The sequence below is a fragment of the Oryza glaberrima genome, chromosome 7, assembly GCF_000147395.1.
Source record: "Oryza glaberrima chromosome 7, OglaRS2, whole genome shotgun sequence".
Taxonomy (NCBI): domain Eukaryota; kingdom Viridiplantae; phylum Streptophyta; class Magnoliopsida; order Poales; family Poaceae; genus Oryza; species Oryza glaberrima.
In genome coordinates this window covers 18705955-18726491 of record NC_068332.1, presented here as the reverse complement: position 1 = coordinate 18726491, position 20537 = coordinate 18705955, and the positions used below count along the sequence as shown (strand labels likewise).

The 20537-nt window shown below is 42.4% G+C and overlaps 1 protein-coding gene across 1 annotated transcript; it reads right to left on the bottom strand.

Moving 5' to 3' along the window:
• Positions 1-4931: 4931 nt before the first annotated feature.
• On the bottom strand, positions 4932-9325 carry LOC127778634 (disease resistance protein PIK6-NP-like). The gene has a single exon (XM_052305255.1). The coding sequence runs from the start codon at positions 8699-8701 to the stop codon at positions 5534-5536; it is 3168 nt and encodes a 1055-aa protein (XP_052161215.1). The 5' UTR covers positions 8702-9325; the 3' UTR covers positions 4932-5533.
• Between the last annotated feature and the right edge of the window lie 11212 nt (positions 9326-20537).

Sequence of the window (20537 nt, the reverse complement as noted above, 5' to 3'; positions counted from 1 at the left end):
TGGAAAACTCATCAATATCAAAGTTGTATAACTCATCAAGATCTATAACTTTTATTTTGGTCATTTCTTCATTCTGCAAAGTGATTTGTAACATTGTTCACAAAATGTACATATCTCTTATATAGTTTATAGACTATAAAAGATATATGTAAATTTTGTGAACAATATTATTATTACTTTATCGGATGAAAAAATGACCAAACTAAAAGTTATAAAAGTTATAGATATTGATGAGTTATACAACTTTATTGTTGATGACTTTTTCAGTTGAAATCATTTAGTATTTCAAAATATTGTTTGAAGTTGTCATAATTTGAAATTCAAATTCAAATTACTGAAACAAAGTCATATGGAAAAATGACCGAAACAAAAGTTGTAGATATTGATAATTTATACAACTTTGTTGTTGATGACTTTTTCAGTTGAAATCATTTAGTATTCAAAAATGTTATTTGAAGTTGTCATAATTTAAAATTCAAATTTTATATAGGTCAATCAAATTCGGATGAAGAAATAACCAAAATAAAATAGGTAGACCACAATAAGTTATACAATTTTATTTTTGACAACGTTTTCACATAAGTTCATTTAGTATGATAAAATTCGATTCGAAGGTTTAATATTTTAAAATTAATTGAAGGAGGGAGGCCAAATGGACTTCTCGGTGAGAGGAGCAAAAGGCCTGTTACGGGCCAGCCCTTTTGCTCATCCCTCGCCGAGAAGTTCATTTTGTTTCCCTCCTTTTAATTAATTTCTAAATATTAAACCTTCGAATCGAATTTTATCCTACTAAACGAACTTACATCGAAAAGTTGTTGAAAACAAAGTTGTATAAATTATTTAGGTCTACAAATTTTATTTTGGTTATTCCTCCATCCGAGTTTAATTGACCTATATAAAATTTGAATTTCAAATTATGACAACTTCAAACAATATTTTCAAATACTAAACGATTTCAACTAAAAAAGTCATCAACAATAAAATTGTATAAATCATCAATATCTACAACTTTTGTTTTGGTCATTTTGCTATATGACTATGTTTCAGTAATTTGAATTTGAATTTTAAAATTTGACAACTTCAAACAACATTTCCAAATACTAAATAATTTCAATTGGAAAAGTCATCAATATAAAAGTTGTATAATTCATCAAGATCTACAACTTTTATTTGGGTCATTTCTTTATCCGGCAAAGTAATTTGTAACATTGTTCACAAAATGTACATATCTCTTGTATAGTTTGTAGACTATAACAGAGATATGTAAATTTTGTAAACAATATTACTATTACTTCATCGGATGAAGAAATAACCAAAATAAAAGTTATAGATATTGATGAGTTATACAACTTGGTTGTTGATGACTTTTTCAGTTGAAATCATTTAGTATTTCAAAATGTTGTTTGAAGTTGTCATAATTTGAAATTCAAATTCAAATTATTGAAACAAAGTCATATGGTGAAATAACCAAAACAAAAGTTGTAGATATTGATGACTTATACAACTTTATTGTTGATGACTTTTTCAGTTGAAATCATTTAGTATTTAAAAATGTTATTTAAATTTGTCATAATTTGAAATTCAAATTTTATATAGGTCAATCAAACTCGGATGGAGAAATAACCAAAATAAAATAGCTAGATCTCAATAAGTTATACAACTTTGTTTTTGACAACTTTTTCCACATAAGTTATTTAGTATGATAAAATTCGATTCGAAGGTTTAATATTTTGAAATTAATTGAAAGGAGGGTTGCTAGGTGGACTTCACGGCGAGGGAGGAGCAAAAGGCCTGTTACGGGCTAGCCCTTTTGCTCATCCCTCCCCGAGAAGTTCATATTGACTCCCTCCTTTCAATTAATTTCAAAATATTAAACCTTCGAATCGAATTTTATCATAATAAAATGAACTTACGTGGAAATGTTGTCAAAAACAAAGTTATATAACTTATTGAGGTCTACAAATTTTATTTTGGTTATTTCTCCATCCGAGTTTAATTGACCTATATAAAATTTGAATTTCAAATTATGACAAATTCAAACAATATTTTCAAATACTAAACGATTTCAACAGAAAAAGTCATCAACAACAAAGTTATATAAATCATCAATATCTACAACTTCTGTTTTGGTCATTTTGCTATATGACTCTGTTTCAATAATTTGAATTTGAATTTCAAATTATGTCAAATTCAAACAACATTTTCAAATACTAAATAATTTCAGCTGAAAAAGTCATCAACAACAAAGTTATATAAATCATCAATATCTACAACTTTTGTTTTGGTCATCTTGCTATATGACTCTGTTTCAATAATTTGAATTTGAATTTCAAATTATGACAATTTCAAACAATATTTTCAAATACTAAATGATTTCAACTAAAAAAGTCATCAACAAGAAAGTTATATAAATCATCAATTTCTACAACTTTTGTTTTGGTCATTTTGCTATATGACTCTGTTTCAATAATTTGAATTTGAATTTCAAATTATGAAAATTTCAAACAATATTTTCAAATACTAAATGATTTCAACTAAAAAAGTCATCAACAACAAAGTTGTATAAATCATCAATATACTACAACTTTTGTTTTGGTCATTTTGGTATATGAATATGTTTCAATAATTTGAATTTGAATTTTAAATTATGAAAACCTGCAAACAACATTTTCAAATACTAAATGATTTGAACTGAAAAAGTCATCAACAACAAAATTGTATAACTCATCAATATCTATAACTTTTATTTTAGTCATTTTTCTTTATCCGATAAAGTGATAGTAACATTGTTCACAAAATTTACATTTCTCTTATATGGTTTTGAAGTATTTAAATCGTGACGAAATTGCTATAACGTCACAGGTTTTGGGCCGGTTTATGATGAAATCGATAAACTGTTACGGTATTATGGGCCTTGTAACCATAGTTGCATATCCGTGACGATCTCTGAAAACATCACGAAAATTTCGTCACAGATTAAATAGATTCTTGTAGTGATGCCTTATACGATTATATAAGTCTATTTTTTGTCCCTATATTTTTTTATTTGATCGGGCCGTGCCAGGCTGGCCCACCGTGCTGAGGGTGCAGCCCAGGCACGGCCCGGCTGTCGGGCCGGGCCGTGCTTGGGCCGGGCCAAAATTGCGGGCTTCGTGCCGGGCCGTGGGCCTCGGGCCATATGGCCATCTATACTACTCCCGTTAAGGGGATTTGACAGATCCTGTGGGTTTCTTTATACCGTCACTCCATATTAGTTGCAGGGCGGTACAAATCCCTGTGCACAACTCACCAGCGATGTGAGAGACGTGACGGTGCATGTTGTCCCTCATGCGCCATGTCACCCTGGAGAAAAAAGGTGCGCAACATGGCATGCCCTCGATGTTTACCTCACGAGCCCCCTTACACTAGCTGCGGTGGCTGACAGGTGGGCCCGTGTGACAGTCGTGATGAAGGTTTTTGTATCTCTATTCCACTTGTCAGTTAGTAGGTGTGTCCATCACATCTAGTCGGCTCACTTGCAGGGACAGTGACAAAACCAAGCAAACAAATTCAGTGGGGCTGGGTCTCACTCCTGCGTGCATGCATTGGCATTATGGATTTCCCTTTACGTATAAAAGGAGGATCTATGCCACCGAAAAAATGATTCAAACAACTAGAATAGCTAAGTTAACTTTAGACTCAGTGAAGGACTCATCCTCTCTCACTTAGAATATCTCATCATTTTCATATTATAACCACTTTGATCATCCATAGAGAGCACACGGGAGTATGGTATTATGCACCCATGCGACCCGAATCTATATACTTCTTTGTGTCAATTTTCATATGTGACCCGAGCTCAAAACTTGTACCCTAATCAAACTCAAAAGGGGTGTCTTGTCTCCTCGCTAGAGGAGCTCTGACACGAACCATTTTAATTTATTTTATTATAAAATCAATGCTGTGGTTGGATGTTTGGCTTTTTTTTTTACACGGTTTGATGCTATGGCGTTGGCGAGACAAAGGAGGGAAGGTAAAAGGACTGGAGGACCAAAAGTGGGCCGGCGTCGCTTACGTCACGTCCGCCAGCCCAACAAATGTTCTTCGGCCTGTCGCCTTTCGTCATCCATGGCGGTTTTGGGCCCAGGATGGCTGCATTGGCCGGCGGCGCAAGGGTTTGAGGGCGGCGGCGCCGGCGAGGCGGCGAGCTCCCCCACCGTGACGGCGGATCCGGGCCTCCGAGGTCCGCGCTGCGCGCGCGCGCGCGCGCGGGGTCGAACCTCGCCTAGCTGGACGAAAGAGGGGGGGGGGGGGGGGGGGGGGGGGGGGAAGCACACCGCAGGTTCGTCTCCTCAGCTGCATTATTGTTGTTCTGCTTTTCGAATTGAACATCGAGACGTCGCGATTTCACTTTTTGGGATTAGATTGGCGAGGGATAGCGAATGGATGATGTTATCTTATCTTTTCTGCTGGTGAGAGCGAGAGATCGATGGCGCGGCAGCAAAACTGTAACTTGGATAGGAGTAAGGTGCGAGATGGCTTTAGGAATTGCAAATCTTCTGCTATTAATTGGTAGGAGTCCCTTTTCGTGGCAACTCTCTCGAATGGGGATAGCTAGGAAGCGCGACTATTCTTCGGTTGATTACCAATTCCATTTTACTATCAGCTGTAACTACAACCACACGCTGGTAGCAGCTGCTGGCCTATATGCTGCCTTGCTTCCTCTATACTCCTCTTGTGCAGTTTATTCTAGGAATGGACAACTAGCAACTGGTGTTAAGTTTTCAAAACGCGTACGTTAGGCTCAAGAATGCTCATTGTCTTGTGGGGAAATAAGTTAAGTCCAAAGAAATTGCTCAGCCCAACAATCGTTTGCACGCTGATGCAAAATATGTAAAACATGTTTTGGATTAAAAAAAGAAGCACATTAAGCAATCTCAAATCACTATATTAAATGTACATGTTTTCTTCTGGATGCAGATAAATCTAATTAATACAACCCGCATATTTCTCAGCATTGACGATTATGTGGTGCGTGAATAAAATGTCCGACGAAACTGAAAAAAAAAGCAGAAGGCAAAAGTTTTTGTGCTGCGTGAAGCTGCAGCATTTTCTGTTTTTTCCTTTTTTTTTTGTTTTGCTCTTCTCCAAAGCTGGAGGATTTTACATGCAAAGCATGCTGATTAAACGCCTATCCACCAAATCGTGACATCCCACATTTGGAGTGATCAGCTCAGCATCCTAACAGAAAATGAAATTAACGGCTCAACTGAATTCCGATAACCCCGGACTACTTCCAGTGAGCTAATACATGCAGAAATAAAATGCAGGATGCAACTAAACCAAACTAAAAGCAATGGAAACAATATTACAATATGAGATTGCCATTAACACTCAAAACATAAAGGTGCAATACCAGTCCAACATGACAGACGGAAGAGGAAAAACATCTTTATTCCATAGTAGAAGCAGCCGTAGTAGAATTTAGAAATACTCCCCAGGATTACGGAGTTCCATCTTTCTCAGCATTGATGATTATGGGGTACGATAGCACCTACAGCCTTGATCCTTGGCCATTCTCAGGTGGATTGAGCGTGAAAGTAATCCCACATTCATCTACTTCTCTTTTCAGTTTTTCCAGATTCTGTAGGTGCCATGTTCTCCCATTGAGTTCGATGTGTGTCAGACTCTGCAGCGTACTGACCCCTGAAAGCTCCTCCATGTGAGTGAAGGACCAAACCATCTTTTCAAGTTTATCAGGGTCTCCACCATAAGTATTATTACCCAAGGCGACACTGTTAACAATATCATCTTCAATGACAAGATCCACAAGTTCCACAAACTTCACGAAGCTCAGAGCGCCTTCTGCGAATGAATGGTAGCAAAGCCTGAGATAGCGTAGGCCTTTGAGCATGCTAAGTACATCGAGGGCACCCTGATTCAAAAAGGTGTCACGTAGAGTTATCTTGGCAAGCTGATGGAGCTCCTTGATCCTGGGAGGCAACCCGCTTCTGATGCTGCAGATGTGTAGGCTCTCCAGAAGCTTTGGAGGTCTCAATAAAATAACATCAATAGAATCCCAGTTACCTGGTGGATCCATTCGGATTGATAAGGACCGAAGACATCTGTGGAGTTTGTCAACCTGAAGGAACAAATCTATCAAGCTAGCTTTCTTGCCAGATAGAACCACACCCAACTTCTTTAGGTGCTCGAGCTTGTCACCAATGTTGTTCAGTTCTTTAGCACTGTTCGAAACCTTGACACGGGACAATATCTCCATCTTTTCCATAGTTGCAACAGCACGAGGCATGGAAACCGTGGAGAATGATTCCTTGGACTTGATGATGTCTTCCTTTGGGTAGTCAATAATGCAACCAGCAAGCAGGTGCTTTAGCATTGGTAGCGCCGTGTGGAACACTTGTACCCTTGTTCCTCGGATGTCAAGTGTCTCTAAGAGCTTGAGCTGACCTATTTCCTTGGGCAGTTGGGCAATATCTGTGTTCCGGAGACTTAGATACTTGAGTTTATGAATCTTGCATACGGTATGGAGGTCGCCTGCCTTGAGGCCCTTGCGACCTTCCAAATCAAGTACTGTCAGCAGCAACCTTGAACTGCTGGAAAGTGAGTTCAAGAACTTTTTGATATTAGAGTTTGCCGGATGGAGTTGCATGCCGTTCCGGATTGAGTAGAGGAGATCCAAGTCAAGTGGCAGCTGGTTGTTGAGCAATAGGTCCTCAACTGTCGAAGACTCCCTGCTGATCAAGCCAGAAACTACTGGATGCACGGTGCAGCTCTTTACCTTGCGTGTACCACTAAGACCAGAAGAAACAATAAGCTTCTGGCTGTTCATGGCTTCGAAACAGTGCCCGGCTTCGTCCTCTGCACTTGACTGGTTCACTTGGGCTATCAAGCCTTGGGCAATCCATCGTCTTATTAAACTTGCCCTTCGGACGCCGCTTCCACGGGCGAAAATGGTTGAATACCATAAGCAGTTCTTGTAACTATTTGGCAGTGCTTGGTAGCAGAAGGCCATTATTCGGTCCTGTCTCCCATGATCTGTAAATTCTTTACCAAGGCTTATATTCAGGAACTGCAGTTGGTGTTCCGTCATGTCAGGATTGTAGTAGAGGGCATGGAGGAGCATCTTCATGCAGAAGACATCAAGGCAACACTTGGCGAGGATGTTGCGCAGAATTTCTTTCAAGTGTCCTTCCTCGTATCCGTAGCTGTGGGAAAGCAGGGCGAGCGCTCTGTTGAGGTAAATATCAACGAGAGAGTAGATTATCTGAGGCCCATCGTTGGCAGAGTCATTGCTGCAGCAATATTTTGCCATCTTACTATCGTTTGTGCAGAGTACTACTGCACAGTCAGAGCAGCTCATCGAGGTCAGCAAATCCAGAACCTGGTTCCATAACTTTGGGTAATTAAAACCGGAAAGAACAAGCAGCACATCTTCATCTTTCAATTTATCGCCAAGCCACTCCCTGTCTTCCGCCTCATTCTTCGTCTCATCATCCTCCTTCTCTTTCAGCTTTTCAACCATGACCTTTGTAATCTCCGAGAGAATCGGAGGCCGATGGACAGAAACGTGGAGGCAGAGCTGCTGCGACCAGAGTCCCCGCCGTGCCCAGCGGCTCTTGAAACGCTCGATCACGGCCTCTGCAGCAACAGCTTCATCCGTGCCGTCTTGCACACTGATTGTGACGACTCTAATATGCTTCTGCTTCTTATCGCCGCCGTCTGACTGAGGCGGCTGCTGCTCCGTGTCGCCTCCATCCGGCTGCGGCGGCGGTGGCTGATCGCTGCCGTCTAACTGGGGCGGCGGCTGCTGCTTGTCATCACCGTCCGACTGGGGCGGCAGCTGCCGCTTGACGCCGCAGTCGGGAGGAAGCGGCTGGTCCTTGTCGCTACCATCCGACAGCGAAGGAGGCGGCTGCTCCTTGTCGCCTCCATCTGACTGCGGAGGCAGTGGCTGCTGCTGCTTGATGCCATTGCCGCCTCCGGATTGGGGAGGCGGCAGCTGCTCCTTGTTTCTGCCATCCGACTGCGGCGCTAGGGGCTGCTCCTTGCCACCGTCGCTGTTCAACTGAGGCCGTGGCTGCTGCTCGTCATCGCTGTCCAACAGCGCCGGTGGCTCTACCTCGTAACGGTCTAGCGTGAACGGGTTGAGCCGCGAGAGAGCCTCATCCACGCTGATGTAGTCGCCAAACCAGCCGTCGTGGAGTATGGCACGCCGGGATGGGTTGTTAGAGCTGCCGGCCCAGGCGCGACTCTGGTTGGGCACACTAGCATCCCAGCGCTCTATTGTGGTGGTCGCGTCCATCTGCTGGGCATGAGCAACACCAGCAATGTGGTACCTTGCCTGCCGCTCGCTGATTTCGCGCGCCTGGATCTTGAGCTCGCGGATCCGGGTGACGACCCGGTGGCGAGCTACCATTGTCCAGGGCAGCCAACCACAGTGCCCGCCACCGGACTGCGTGTAGAGCTCGACGCAGTTTTTGGAGTCGAAGGCGAGTTCCATGATCTGCTTCATCCACGGACGGAGCTGGTAGTCAGCGGCGGCACTCCCCTTGTTTGCCACGAGGTGGCGGAGCACGTTGTTCATGCTCTCCATCTCTTGCATGATGAAGCGCAGGTCCTCACGGACGCCGCTGAGCAGCCGGGCCTCATCCTGGATGAGGCCCAGCACCAATTTCACGGCGCCAAACGTGACGTCGGCCATCTCTTCTTAGCTCTACCAAACTTGCCAATGTGATCCGCCTACCCCGATACAGCAGCAGCTGGTAGCTGCTACCATCCGGCCATGGCATGCAGTGGGAGTAAGCAGCAGGTAGCAATTCTCACGGTTGACAACCCTCTCCTCTCCTCTCACGACAGCACAAATAAGGATCGATTTTATTTCTTCATCACCAGGACCGGGTTTTATACACGCAGTATGCCAGCCAAGGGTGGATCCAAGAAGAACTAATAGTAGGGACTGAACAAACTATACAAAATTATAACCCCCTCCTATAATACATGTATGGCAACAAATTTTAGTGAGGGCTTATTAATAGGGGCTCCCATGATTGCAACGTCGGTAGTAGGGGATCGAGACCCCGCCGACCATGGCAAATCCGCCATTGATGCCAGCTGTCCATACATGTTCTGAGATTCGTGTAGCATAAAGCACAACATCCACAAAACCAAATACAGGTTATGTATAGGGGGTTCATAGTGGGCACGCACCACCTGCTTAATTAACTATTACAGCCGTGCTCTCCCCATGGCCCTCGCGCTAGCGGTCTGTCCTAATTAGCGGCGCGCTGCTAATTATGATAATTAGCATCAGTTATCATTATTACAACTAGCATGGTGGTCCGCGCAAATTACGCGGCTAGTATCATTATATTTTCTATCATATAATAGCATATATATTTTCTCAATTTATTATTAAAATATATTATAATGACTGGTAGCGCTAATCCGTGCACTGCGTGTGAAATATTAGTTCGAGCGCCGCACAACGCTCCCTCTGTCCGGTAGTTCTTTTTTTTCGTTTTTTACCACCCCACATTGCGTGTTTCTTTTTTCTCTTTTCCATCTCATCCGCTCTTTATCGAAGAGCCTGGTAAAATATTAACCATCTTCCTTGTATTTAGTTTTTCAGTTTTCGCGTTTTAGTAAAATATTTACTATCTAGTTTCTATTTCCGAGTTTTCCGTTTTTCTAGTATCTCCCCACGTTTCGAAGTAATGAATTTACTCTCTGGAGTTTTTCATTTACTCTCAGTCTCCCACATCTGCTCATTTAAAAGTAACAAATTTATTGGCATGAATGCCTTCACATTGTACGACACCATACCTAGATGATAGTAAGAGAATTACTACCAGCTTACAACGCTAGTAATTATTTTACCAATATTATAAATATTGTTTAGATTTCGTGGTCTGTGAGTAAAACAATTACCACCTCCTCTCAATATAGCCATGATCTTGTAGCCACCGTGTAGTAATATGTTTATTGATGTGTTTAATATACAATATATGAGTAAAAACTAATACTAAGAGTATTGTTGATCTGTGTCACAAAATGGTCGTACGAATGAAAAAAATACAGGCTCAATCACACACAAGTGATAAAATTACTCACAGGTGAATCAAGCTAGAAAAGAAAAAGTGATTCAGCCAAAAATCCATCGTGAAGCTGGGATCCTGGTGGCTTTGTTGGATCTTACTATAAGGATGGAGAGGATGGTTTGTGTCTTTTGACTAGTAGTGGAGAGTGTAACCGGGTGGCGAGCGGTTGGAAGGATGTAGCGGTGTGCTATAGAGATGAGCGTGGCGTTGCACAGTAGCAGCTATCCATCATCTAGCAAGCACGAAAAAAAATACAAAAACACTCATTCATGTCATAGAGATGAAAAGCGAAAGAAAAATAGCAAAGAACCTCCATCACTTGCGGACTCTTTCCTATTCTCTGCAGCCAGCCACATAGAGCACGATGTGCAAATGTAGGACTTGTGAAGCCTATCAATTGAGATCAGGTAATATTGGAAATTAGGGTTTCATGCGCGAAGGTGAAGGAGAGTATGCAGATGCAAATCAGAGTGTCATTTCCTTGCTTGTTCTATCAATGTCGCCGACGTGGAGCATCCGCTGGTTGTTGCTCTTGGGCCAGGTGAACTCCTCCTTGCTGGTTAAGGTAATGCCCGACGTCCGGCAGAGACGAAGCTGTGCCTTCGCCTTAACCGCCGCCGGCCACCGCCGTCAACCGGCACGGTGTCGCCCTCCTTCATGGTGCATTACCGATCTGTGGGCTAGGATGGTGGATCGATTCAGATCCCGAAAAAAATAAAGTGGGGGTGAGAGTGGTTGGTTGGGTACGGGAAAAAATAGAATATATACCGGAAGCAGAGAAGTTGTTTTTATCAAAGTAAATCATTTACTCCGATAATGGTGGGATCACGATGCGGGACGTGGGGTGGGATCGGAAGCAGGGAAGTTGTTTTTATTATTGAAGTAAATCGTTTACTCCGATAACGGCGGGAGCAGGTTGATGGGACGTGGGGTATGGTGGGCCTGTACTAATACATGTTTGGTGCTCGGAATAATAGAAACGCGCTGCGCTCATAATAGATGTTCTATAAAATGACTATAATTTTAAATTTTGCATTAACTTTACCAAAACTACCAATGTGTAATATTCATTCTATATTGTATATACGTGATAGTTATTAATTATTTTTAATATTAATTTTTAGTTATTTCTAAATTGTATTCATATATGGACTCTAGGCTCGTCTTTCAATATTCCTTATTTTTTAATTTCAAATTTTTGTTATTTGTAAAGACTCTAGGCTCTTCTAGCAATATTATTTATTTTTAATTCTGAATTTTCCCAATATTATTTTTTTTAATTCTGAATTTTCGTTATTTCTAATTGTATTTATACGAGGACTCTACACTCATCTTTCAATACTCTTTATTTTTTAATTTCAAATTTCAATTACTTCTAAATTGTATTCCTATATGGACTCTAGCTAGGCTCTTCTTCCCATATTTTTAATTTCGAATTTTAGTTATTTGTAAATTGTATTTCTATATGGACTCTAAACTCTACTTTTAATTTTATTATTTTTAATCCAAATTTTAGTTAATTCTAAATTCCTATATGGACTCTATACTTTTCTTCTAATATTCTTTTTTTTTTAATTTTGAATTTCTATTATTTCTAAATTGTATTTATATATGGACTCTATGCTCATCTTCTAATATTCTTTATTTTTTAATTCCGAATTTTAATTATTTCTAAATTATATTTCTATATGAACTCTATACTCTTCTTTCGATATTCTTTTTTTAATTTTGAATTTTAGTTATTTCTTAATTGCATTTCTATATGGACTACAAATTTAATTTCTCTTATTTTTAATATCAGATTTTCATTAATTCTAAATTGTTACCGGCGGACTCTAGTCTGCTATTCCAATATTCTTTTTTTTAATTTAAAATTTCAGCTATTTCTAAATTGTATTTTCTAACAGAGAGGGAACCGTCGGCGGCGTGAACCGTCGAGGTCCGTCCTCTCAGGAGCGGTGCGGCACAAAACATTAGCGGAGGGTCCCATGATGGCAGCATCGTGGGGACGGTGGAGTGGCCTCACCGACGGCGCATCTTGAGCCGTCGGTGTTGTGTCTGTCCTCTCGCCATCTTCCGTTGTCATCACTGTCCTCCTTTTGTCAGATGACGAGCTTGATGACGGCGACGCGAGAGCTCGTCGGGATCCGTCCTCTACTCCTCCCTGGCCGGTGGCCCTCTTCTCCTTGCTGGCAACGAGGAGACGGATGTTGAGGTGGGGTGGCAGACTGGCAGATCAAAGCGATGCCCTTGATGACGGCGGCACACATGGGTAGCAGCGCAGATTCGGAGTGGTCGAGGTATGTTCATCGTTTCCATCTTTCTTTTCATTGCCATCTGGCGCCCACAATCATCGTGTCGTTTCCTACTCTCTTCAGCCCTTGGACCATTGGATTCCTGTTCTTTTTCCTCCTCGCCGGATCCAGTGGAAGGCGAGCCTGGGAGTGGGGGCACGACCTCCCCGACGCGGCTTTGGGCTTGATACCATCACAGCCATGGAGCATCTTCGTTTGCCACACAGAGCCATCATTGTCATGGGGCATGACGAAATCAAGGTTTGATATTATGTATTGTTTTGTGATTTGCTCGATTATGTGGGCTTCAAACTATCAATCCCGTGGATCCCTCCTAGTTGATTTTATTGCGATTATTGCATTCGATTCAGAGTCCAGGACTAACGTGGAGGGCAATGGTGAATCCCAATCGGACAAAGCGGACAGGGATGTGGACAAAAATGTGCATGCGAGCAAGAGTTGGGCGATGAAAAAAAAACCAAGAAGCCTTACAAATTTTTTTATTAGGTATAGATATAATTTAGTTAGAAAATTTTTAAAAAAGTAGTTGAAAGTTTTAAATTTGTAGCTGAAAGATTTCAAAATTTGAGTTGAAAGGTTTTGAAATTTATTTAGTCGAAAGTTTTCAAAATTTGAGTCGAAAGTTATCAAATTTTGACTTGAAAGTTTCCATTTTGAGTTGAGAGTTTCACAATTTGACTACTTTTGTTTTTTGTTTTGATTTTGAAGTTTTCAACATTTCAGTAGTGTCGAAACAAGATTTCGGCAATATAAAAGGGGGTGGCAATCAAGCTAGAAAAGTGGATGGGTTAGAAGACAATGAGAAGTAATACCCTACTCCTGTTCGGGTAAATATTCCGTCGAGTTTGTTATTGATCTGATGATCTAAGAGAAAAGCTATTTGCCCCAAGAGGCGCCCGGACCCCTCTTTATATAGGGGAGGGGCCGAGATTACAATGTACAAGCCATATGCCTTCCGGACTCGGCCTACAGATATATTACAGTTGTATTCAACTAGGACTACGTGATATTTCCTTGATACACAAGTTAACATAATACCCAAGTCCTTTACTAAATATATTCTATGCATATAAGGTATCCCTTGTAACCAGTCGGATATCCATGCCACGTGGGTATATGGTACCTATAATCTCCAGAGTAGCCCGTGAGACCTTCACAGTCGATGAAATAATCTTCTCCCGAATCATTAAAGAGAAATTCCGAATACTTCAATTATCTCTGCCTTGGTCTCCCGAGTGCTTGAATCAAAGGCTGTGATGGCTGAAATAAAAGCATTAGGTGCATCGACTAGATGCACCTAATAGGTGTAGCCCCCGATTATGTGATTAGTTGAATAAACTAGACATATAGTCAAGGATAAATAAACATAACCAACAGAGTGGTTTTTTTGAATGTAATCACCAAAGTGATCATACCTATCGCTTTATTAAATCAAAAGCATATGTGGCATGCAATCCGAGTAACATATACTCAAAATGGATTTACCATCCGCTTTAAGTAAATATTATAAGATATATGGCATTTTTGGTATATAAACTCGAGTAAATAAACTCATAATAGGTTCACCAACCGCCAAAATGACCATGTATATAATCAGCCAAAGCCATAATACTGGTCCTTATTAAAGATTTGAGCACACTTACATGGCCAAAGAATAATGATATTGTATATAATCATTTATTCTCAATAAACCCAAACAACCTTGTGACTTAGAAAAAAATCATCAATAATAATAAAATATTTAACTATTGGGCATTTTTATTGCGAGCTATCTTGCATAAGCAAAAATATGCCTAAGTCCCTAGATAATCCCAACATACCGAGTCGAAGGCCTTTGTTATATCGAGTTTAAAGAGGAGCATTGGGTGCCTCGTGTTGTGGTATCTTCTTGCCAAGTTCCTCACGTAGAGGACAGTTCCTCAGCTAAATCGGGCCAGTACCGGGCCCAGGTCGTGTCGTATCGGCCAAATTAGCCCTCGGCCCCTCTGACCAAGTCATCCTCCAACCTTTATCTCAAGCCGATGTGATCCCCAATCCTCTCTCTCAGTCGATACAACCGATGTGATCCCCAATTCTCAGCCGATACGCGATTCAATCTTGATTTCATTTATGCTCTCAACACCAGGTCTATCTCGGTCTTTTTCTCCCATCCGAGCTTGATACCAAATTTCGCTGTTAACACATGCCCCCTAAATTTCGCCGGTGGGATTTATCCTAACCAATCTTCGCGAATCTTTGGGGCCTCCCTCACCGACCGTTGGCCTTATAAACAACGTTACCTCCTTCCTTCGCCATCTTTGCCGCCGTTCAAAACCCTGGATCAATAATCATTTTCCGGTTGATCTCTGGGTGACCGCTTCCTTCAAGCTTCACCGATGGCGTCCTTCTCCAACATCCCCGAGGTAAGCCTTTTTTGGCCAGCTCGTAGTTTTGATTTTTCCCCTTTCGTAGGTTGCAACAGTTTTTTCACCCCTCTTTTTCTTCTATCCTTCAGCACCTAGGGACCAAATACTGATTCCTGTCCAGCATACCAAGAACTCTCACTTCCTTGGTTCGATGGGCAATCCGGATCCTATCTCGTTTATCAATGTCGAGTCAAACAGGATCCTTTTCAGGGAGTCGAAGCCGGAGCTCAAAAGCTAGCCAAATGTCTTCAGGTCTTGGCCTTTGGCAAAGCTTGACGAGTGGAGGGGTTGGTTTGAAAGGATGTCGGCCGTTAAACAGGCAACCTGAAAAAAAGACCGGCATATACTAGTGTCTCTAGCTCTCTTTGGCCGATATGCCGAAGAATGAGTCCATGCTATCGGCTGCAACTTACTTGTGGTCCAATACCCTCAACGCTTTTATCTTTGGTCACGGACCCATGACCCCAACGCTCCTGGACGTCAAGATGCTGACTGGCTTGGACATTGCTTCATCGGCCAACCCTGTTGGTTTGAAAGCGACTGTTGACCTTCAGATCAAGGGAAAAGGTGGCGGCGGGTGGTCTGGCTACGTGACCAAGTATCAAGGCACCGGACCAGTCATGGATGAAGAGCACATCACTTTTCTTAATCTCTGGTTGGAGAAGTTTATTTTCTGCGGCGCAATGTGTGGCATGACGTCCAACTCTCTCCATTTGACGCATGCTATCCATGAGGAGCGGCCGATCCCTCTTGGCAAATACCTGTTTGAGGCTGTTTATCAGACCCTGAATCACGTGGTGTTCAAGTTGATGAATCAGACAGTGAAACATGGGGGTCCCTGGTGGTTTGCTCAGTTGTGGCTCAACTTGTATGCCGTTAATTCCCTTACTCCTTGAGACCTTGGCGGATTTGAATTCCCTTCTCTGGATGAGGATGAAGAAAAAACGGCCCTGCAAATCCTTTGGCGAAGCTGTCTTCATGTTTGCCGGCTCCAATTTATCGGCCGAATCCTTCGAGCTCTTGTTTAGGCATTTTTATGACGAGTTCCTGGGCGATGCGTCAACATGGTATGTTTATGAGGATCCGGAGTGTTTTATCTGGCCTGAAGATTTGGAGCTAGATAACTTGAACAATGAGTTCCATCCACACCATACAGAGGCCTTCCCGCTGGCTATCGTACCGTGTATCCTCCCAATGCGAGTAATCCAATGTCGCTTTTCCAAGAGTTCTTATGAATTCTATCACCCCATGGTATCGGCCAGGCAATTCGGGTTGGGGCGGCTCCCTCTAGACCTCTATTTCTTCAAAAAGGTTTAGGCTAGGGGTGTGGTGTCGTCAGCACAACTAATGGAGGCAGTCTTAAACCTAGAACCTCCATCTCTGGACTCATCCATCCCTGTTGTTCCTACTCTGCTGGTCCCAAGTGCAGACTACTCGAATTGGTGGCTGGAGTGGCATCGACATATCTTTCATCGGCCGGATGCCTTCTACCTTACCATTATTAACCCTTCCATTAGTCCTCAGGTAACCTTAGCTCCGTCTCACTTTCCTTTCCTTCTGAATTTGAAATACTGTTTCCTCTCCAGGACCTCGGGCAGCCCCCTCCGACCATTAGTGTAAGCGGGCAGCCGATTGCCTATGCCGCCGTGAAAGCTCTTGTGAACAACGAGCTAACTCTGGCTGAATCAACCATCGGCTTAGGCTCCCCGCCGGTGGAGTCCCTGCTCCCGGACCAGGGGCCTGCAGAGTTCGCGTCGGCTGCTTCCGAACCCAAGCGTCCCACGAAGAAAGTGGCAACCAAGGTCAAGACCCTTCCTCCTAGGAAACGGAATACTGGAACCAATAGCGAAGCTCAAGGGGCTGACATGAGTCCCGTTACTCGTCCTCTCTTAACTGATGCAGTGCTTGACCATCTTTCGTCGGTCAAAAAGATGAAGGTACCTTCTTTTTCGGCACCTCCCCTTTGTTGGCAGTCATTAAATGTCGATTCTACACTGCCAATATCTGCGTAAAGACCAGATAATAAAACATCCAACATAGTGATAGGTGTTAAATCTCACATATTCCACAAGTGTTGGTGTATATTTGTATGCAGATGATAAACCCCGAAGTTGGGAGGAAAATTAGACTAGAAGTGAAGGATAAATCTATTCGAGCAAGGACTGGTTGTGAACTTCAGAGAATCGGCCCAAAACTTGCAGAAATGGATAAGGTAGAACGAAAGGAGAAGATGGGCTAAAGGGGAGGCTGGTTGGGCGGCTTGGGCCAGGCCTGGGTTCGGCCGAATCCCTCTGATCACCGTTGATCTTCCCCTTTGGAATGGACACTCCTGATGTGTTCCTGATGGCGGTTGGAGGGTACTTCGGACAATTCCTCTTCACCAACCGTCATACCTACCTCTATATATGTAGCTTCACTCCTTCACTCTCACACGCATTTTCAAGCTTGAGCTGAATTATAAGAGGCTCTATTGTACTATATTGTATACTAGAATGGGAAGAGAGTAGAATAAAAGAAGTCGGAAGAATTCCGGAGTTGTCGGTAATCTTCTCTCATTCTTTTATTCTGTTTATTACTCTGATTTCAATAGAATTATCTTCCTGAGTAATTTAGATTTATCTTGTGAGAATTATCTCTTGGTTAGTTCCTAAATAGCATACGAGATTATTGTTCACTATAATCAACTAAAATATAGTGATTGCTTTGGTGAGTTATTAACACTAAAGTAGGTACTAATTGCTTAGATGTGGTGTTTAGGTAATTGTTATCCAGTAATTGCTGCGTATCCCACAGTACGTTTAAGGTAGGTGTAGAGGTGGTGACAGCCCTCAAGATCACTTAAGTCCTCCCTGTCCGGGTACGTAGTAAAGCGACAGCTGGGAACAACGGGTTGCCAGTGCCTGAAGTATTAAACTTAAGCTTTTCCCTAGACACTGTTTCTTACTAGTAAACCTCTCTATCCTAGCCTATAGTTTGCTTGGTGTTCTTGGATGAATCGGAAGAAGATTTGACCACACACGTTTCCTTGGATTCGATACCCTTGGAATACTCCGTAGGGGAAGTGCTACATCGGTATATCCGTGTGATTGCGGATTTCTATCTGTGACCGTAAGAATTACCAACACCCTTGGCTCTTTTCCCTTTGATTGAAGCTATCTTTTTTCTTCCTTTTCAGACGAAGGCGACTCCAGCACCAACTGTCGGCGTGCTAGGACCGAGTAATTCATTGTCCTCCGTTAAGGCTTCATCTTTTCCCCCGGCCGATGACTTTGCTGCCGACATGCGTGGCCCCTTTGTGGATGATCATACTGAGACACGAGTAACGCTACTGATGTTGCTCCTCAGGTGATAATAAATCTCTTACACCGTCATATCAGCTTAATTGTTTTAACCTTCAAATTTCTTCAGGATCTTCCCGTCTTCAGGATCTTCCCGGCATGCTTTCCTTCAATATTCGTCAATTCTTGGAAGACGACGGAGCAGAAGCTTCCAACCAAGCTCGATCATCTGGTTCAGATGAATTGAGAGCGCTCTTGCTAGACCTGATCGATCGGCTCAATGTCCCTTTAGATGTACTGGTGGCGGATTGTGGTCCTGTCAAGTCTAAGTTTGCTGACATCCAAGATCTTATCCCTGAGGGCCTAGTCGATGATATCTCCCTAGCTGTGCATTTTGAACAATATACCTTTAAATTCTGGAGAGCACAACAAAAGCTGGTTGATTGGCAGGAAAGATTATCCTTTGGAGCAACCCTCTGAATTAGCCACCAGCAAGTTTCGGAAGACAAAGTTAAACTGGACTAACTGTTAGCTGGCCTAGACTCCTCAGAAGAGACTCAATGGCTTGAAGCAAAATGAATCCTCCCTCCTTGCTCAACTAGCAAAAACTCGTCACGAAATATCACTGGAACGACAAAAACTAGCCGATCTTCCGAAGGCAATAAAGGAGCAAGCCCTGAAAGTCAAAACGGCCATTAAGCACTTTGCAGAGTTGAAGAGATATCTAAGGCCAATCTCAAGGACTAATGCCGAGGATCGCAACACCATTGCGAAGATCGACGGCTAACGCCTTCACGCCATTGGGGCAATTCATAAATTCTTGGGCATGTAATTGATTTGTCTGCTACTGTTTCTTCTGAACGTCTTGACTCCCTTATGATCTTACTTTATATAAACATCTAAGGACGATGTGTAACATCGGCCATTTCTCCAGACGATATGTATTGTATCGGCTATATTATGCATCGGCTAAGTCAGCCGATTACGAGTTGATCCATTCGCTTGGGTAGTACTTCTTCAGGTATTTCTCATTGAGGGCTTTTCCATAAACTTATCCATCCAGACCTTCAAGCAGGTAGGCGTTTTTAGGTACGCACCGATGCATACGAAAAGGCTCTTCCCAATTAGGTGACCATTTGCCGAATTTATTATCTCTCGTCCCTATCAGCAATATCAATTTCTAGATAAGTTCACCCTCGTCAAAAGCTTTGGGCACGAACTTTTTGTTGTAATGCCTTGATATCCTATCCTTGTCTTTCTTAATCTTTGCCAAAGCTCGTAGCCTGACTTGAGCCAAATCTTCTAACTCATCGGTCATCAGACTCCTATACTCGTCGGTTGTCAATTCATTCTGTAATGCAATCCTTCTAGAGCCGATGTTAGTTTCCCAGGGCAAAACAGCCTCATGTCCATATACGAGTTGATAAGGGGACACCTGGGTAGCTTCATGGCGCGCCATCCGACATGCCCACAATGAGTCTGCCAACATCGCGTGCACTTCTTCAACTGTTCATCGATCTTTCTCTTTATCAACTTGATCAAGCTTTTGTTTGATGCCTCTGCTTGTCCATTCGCTTGTGCATAATAAGGGGATGAATTTAGTAGTTTAATTCCCATGCTGTCAGCAAACTGTACGAATTCATCGGATATAAAGATAGAACCCTGATTTGTGGTCAATGTCTGTGGGATCCCAAATCGATAAATAATATGTTCCTTGACGATGTTGATGGCATCCCCAGAATCCACCTTCTTCAATGGTACGGCCTCGACCCATTTCGTGAAGTAATCGGTAGCCACTAAGATATATTTATGCCTTTGCTTGATGTGGGCTAATTTGGCCGATCATATCAATACACCATCCTCTGAACGGCCATGGCTTGATGATAGGATTCATGACCGAGGCCGGCGCTCTCTGAATAGCCCCAAACTTCTGACAATCTTGGCATACCTTGTAATATCTGAAGAAGTCTTCTAGCATGTTCGGGCAAAAATATCCAGCCCTTATGAGTAACCACTTCATTTTGTGAGCCGATTGATGAGTTCCACAAATGTCCTCATGGACTTCACAGATGACATCTTTGGCTTTTTCCAGGTTTAAACACTTGAGTAGAACCCCATCAATTGTCTTGTAATATAGATCATCATCGAGCAATACATATTTAAGGGCCTTGTACTTCAACTTTCTTGAAGCAGATTGAGAAGGATTCTTTAGATACTTGATGATTTCCCTTCTCCAATCATTAGCTTCCAGACTCATGGCTTCAGCTTCGATGTCTCTTGTCATTGGCTCGTATCCTGATGCTACCTGAGCCAAGTCGTTGGCCCTACCGTACTGCTCTCTGGAATGTGCCTCATTGTAACTATCTTGAAGCTCTTCATAAGTTCCTTGCACTCTTCGTAATATACCCTTAGAACATTGTTTTTACATTCATAATCTCCAGA

Coding starts and splice junctions, on each gene's coding strand:
- LOC127778634 (XM_052305255.1), bottom strand. CDS start 8,701: ATGGCCGACGTCACGTTTGGCGCCGTGAAATTGGTGCTGGGCCTCATC.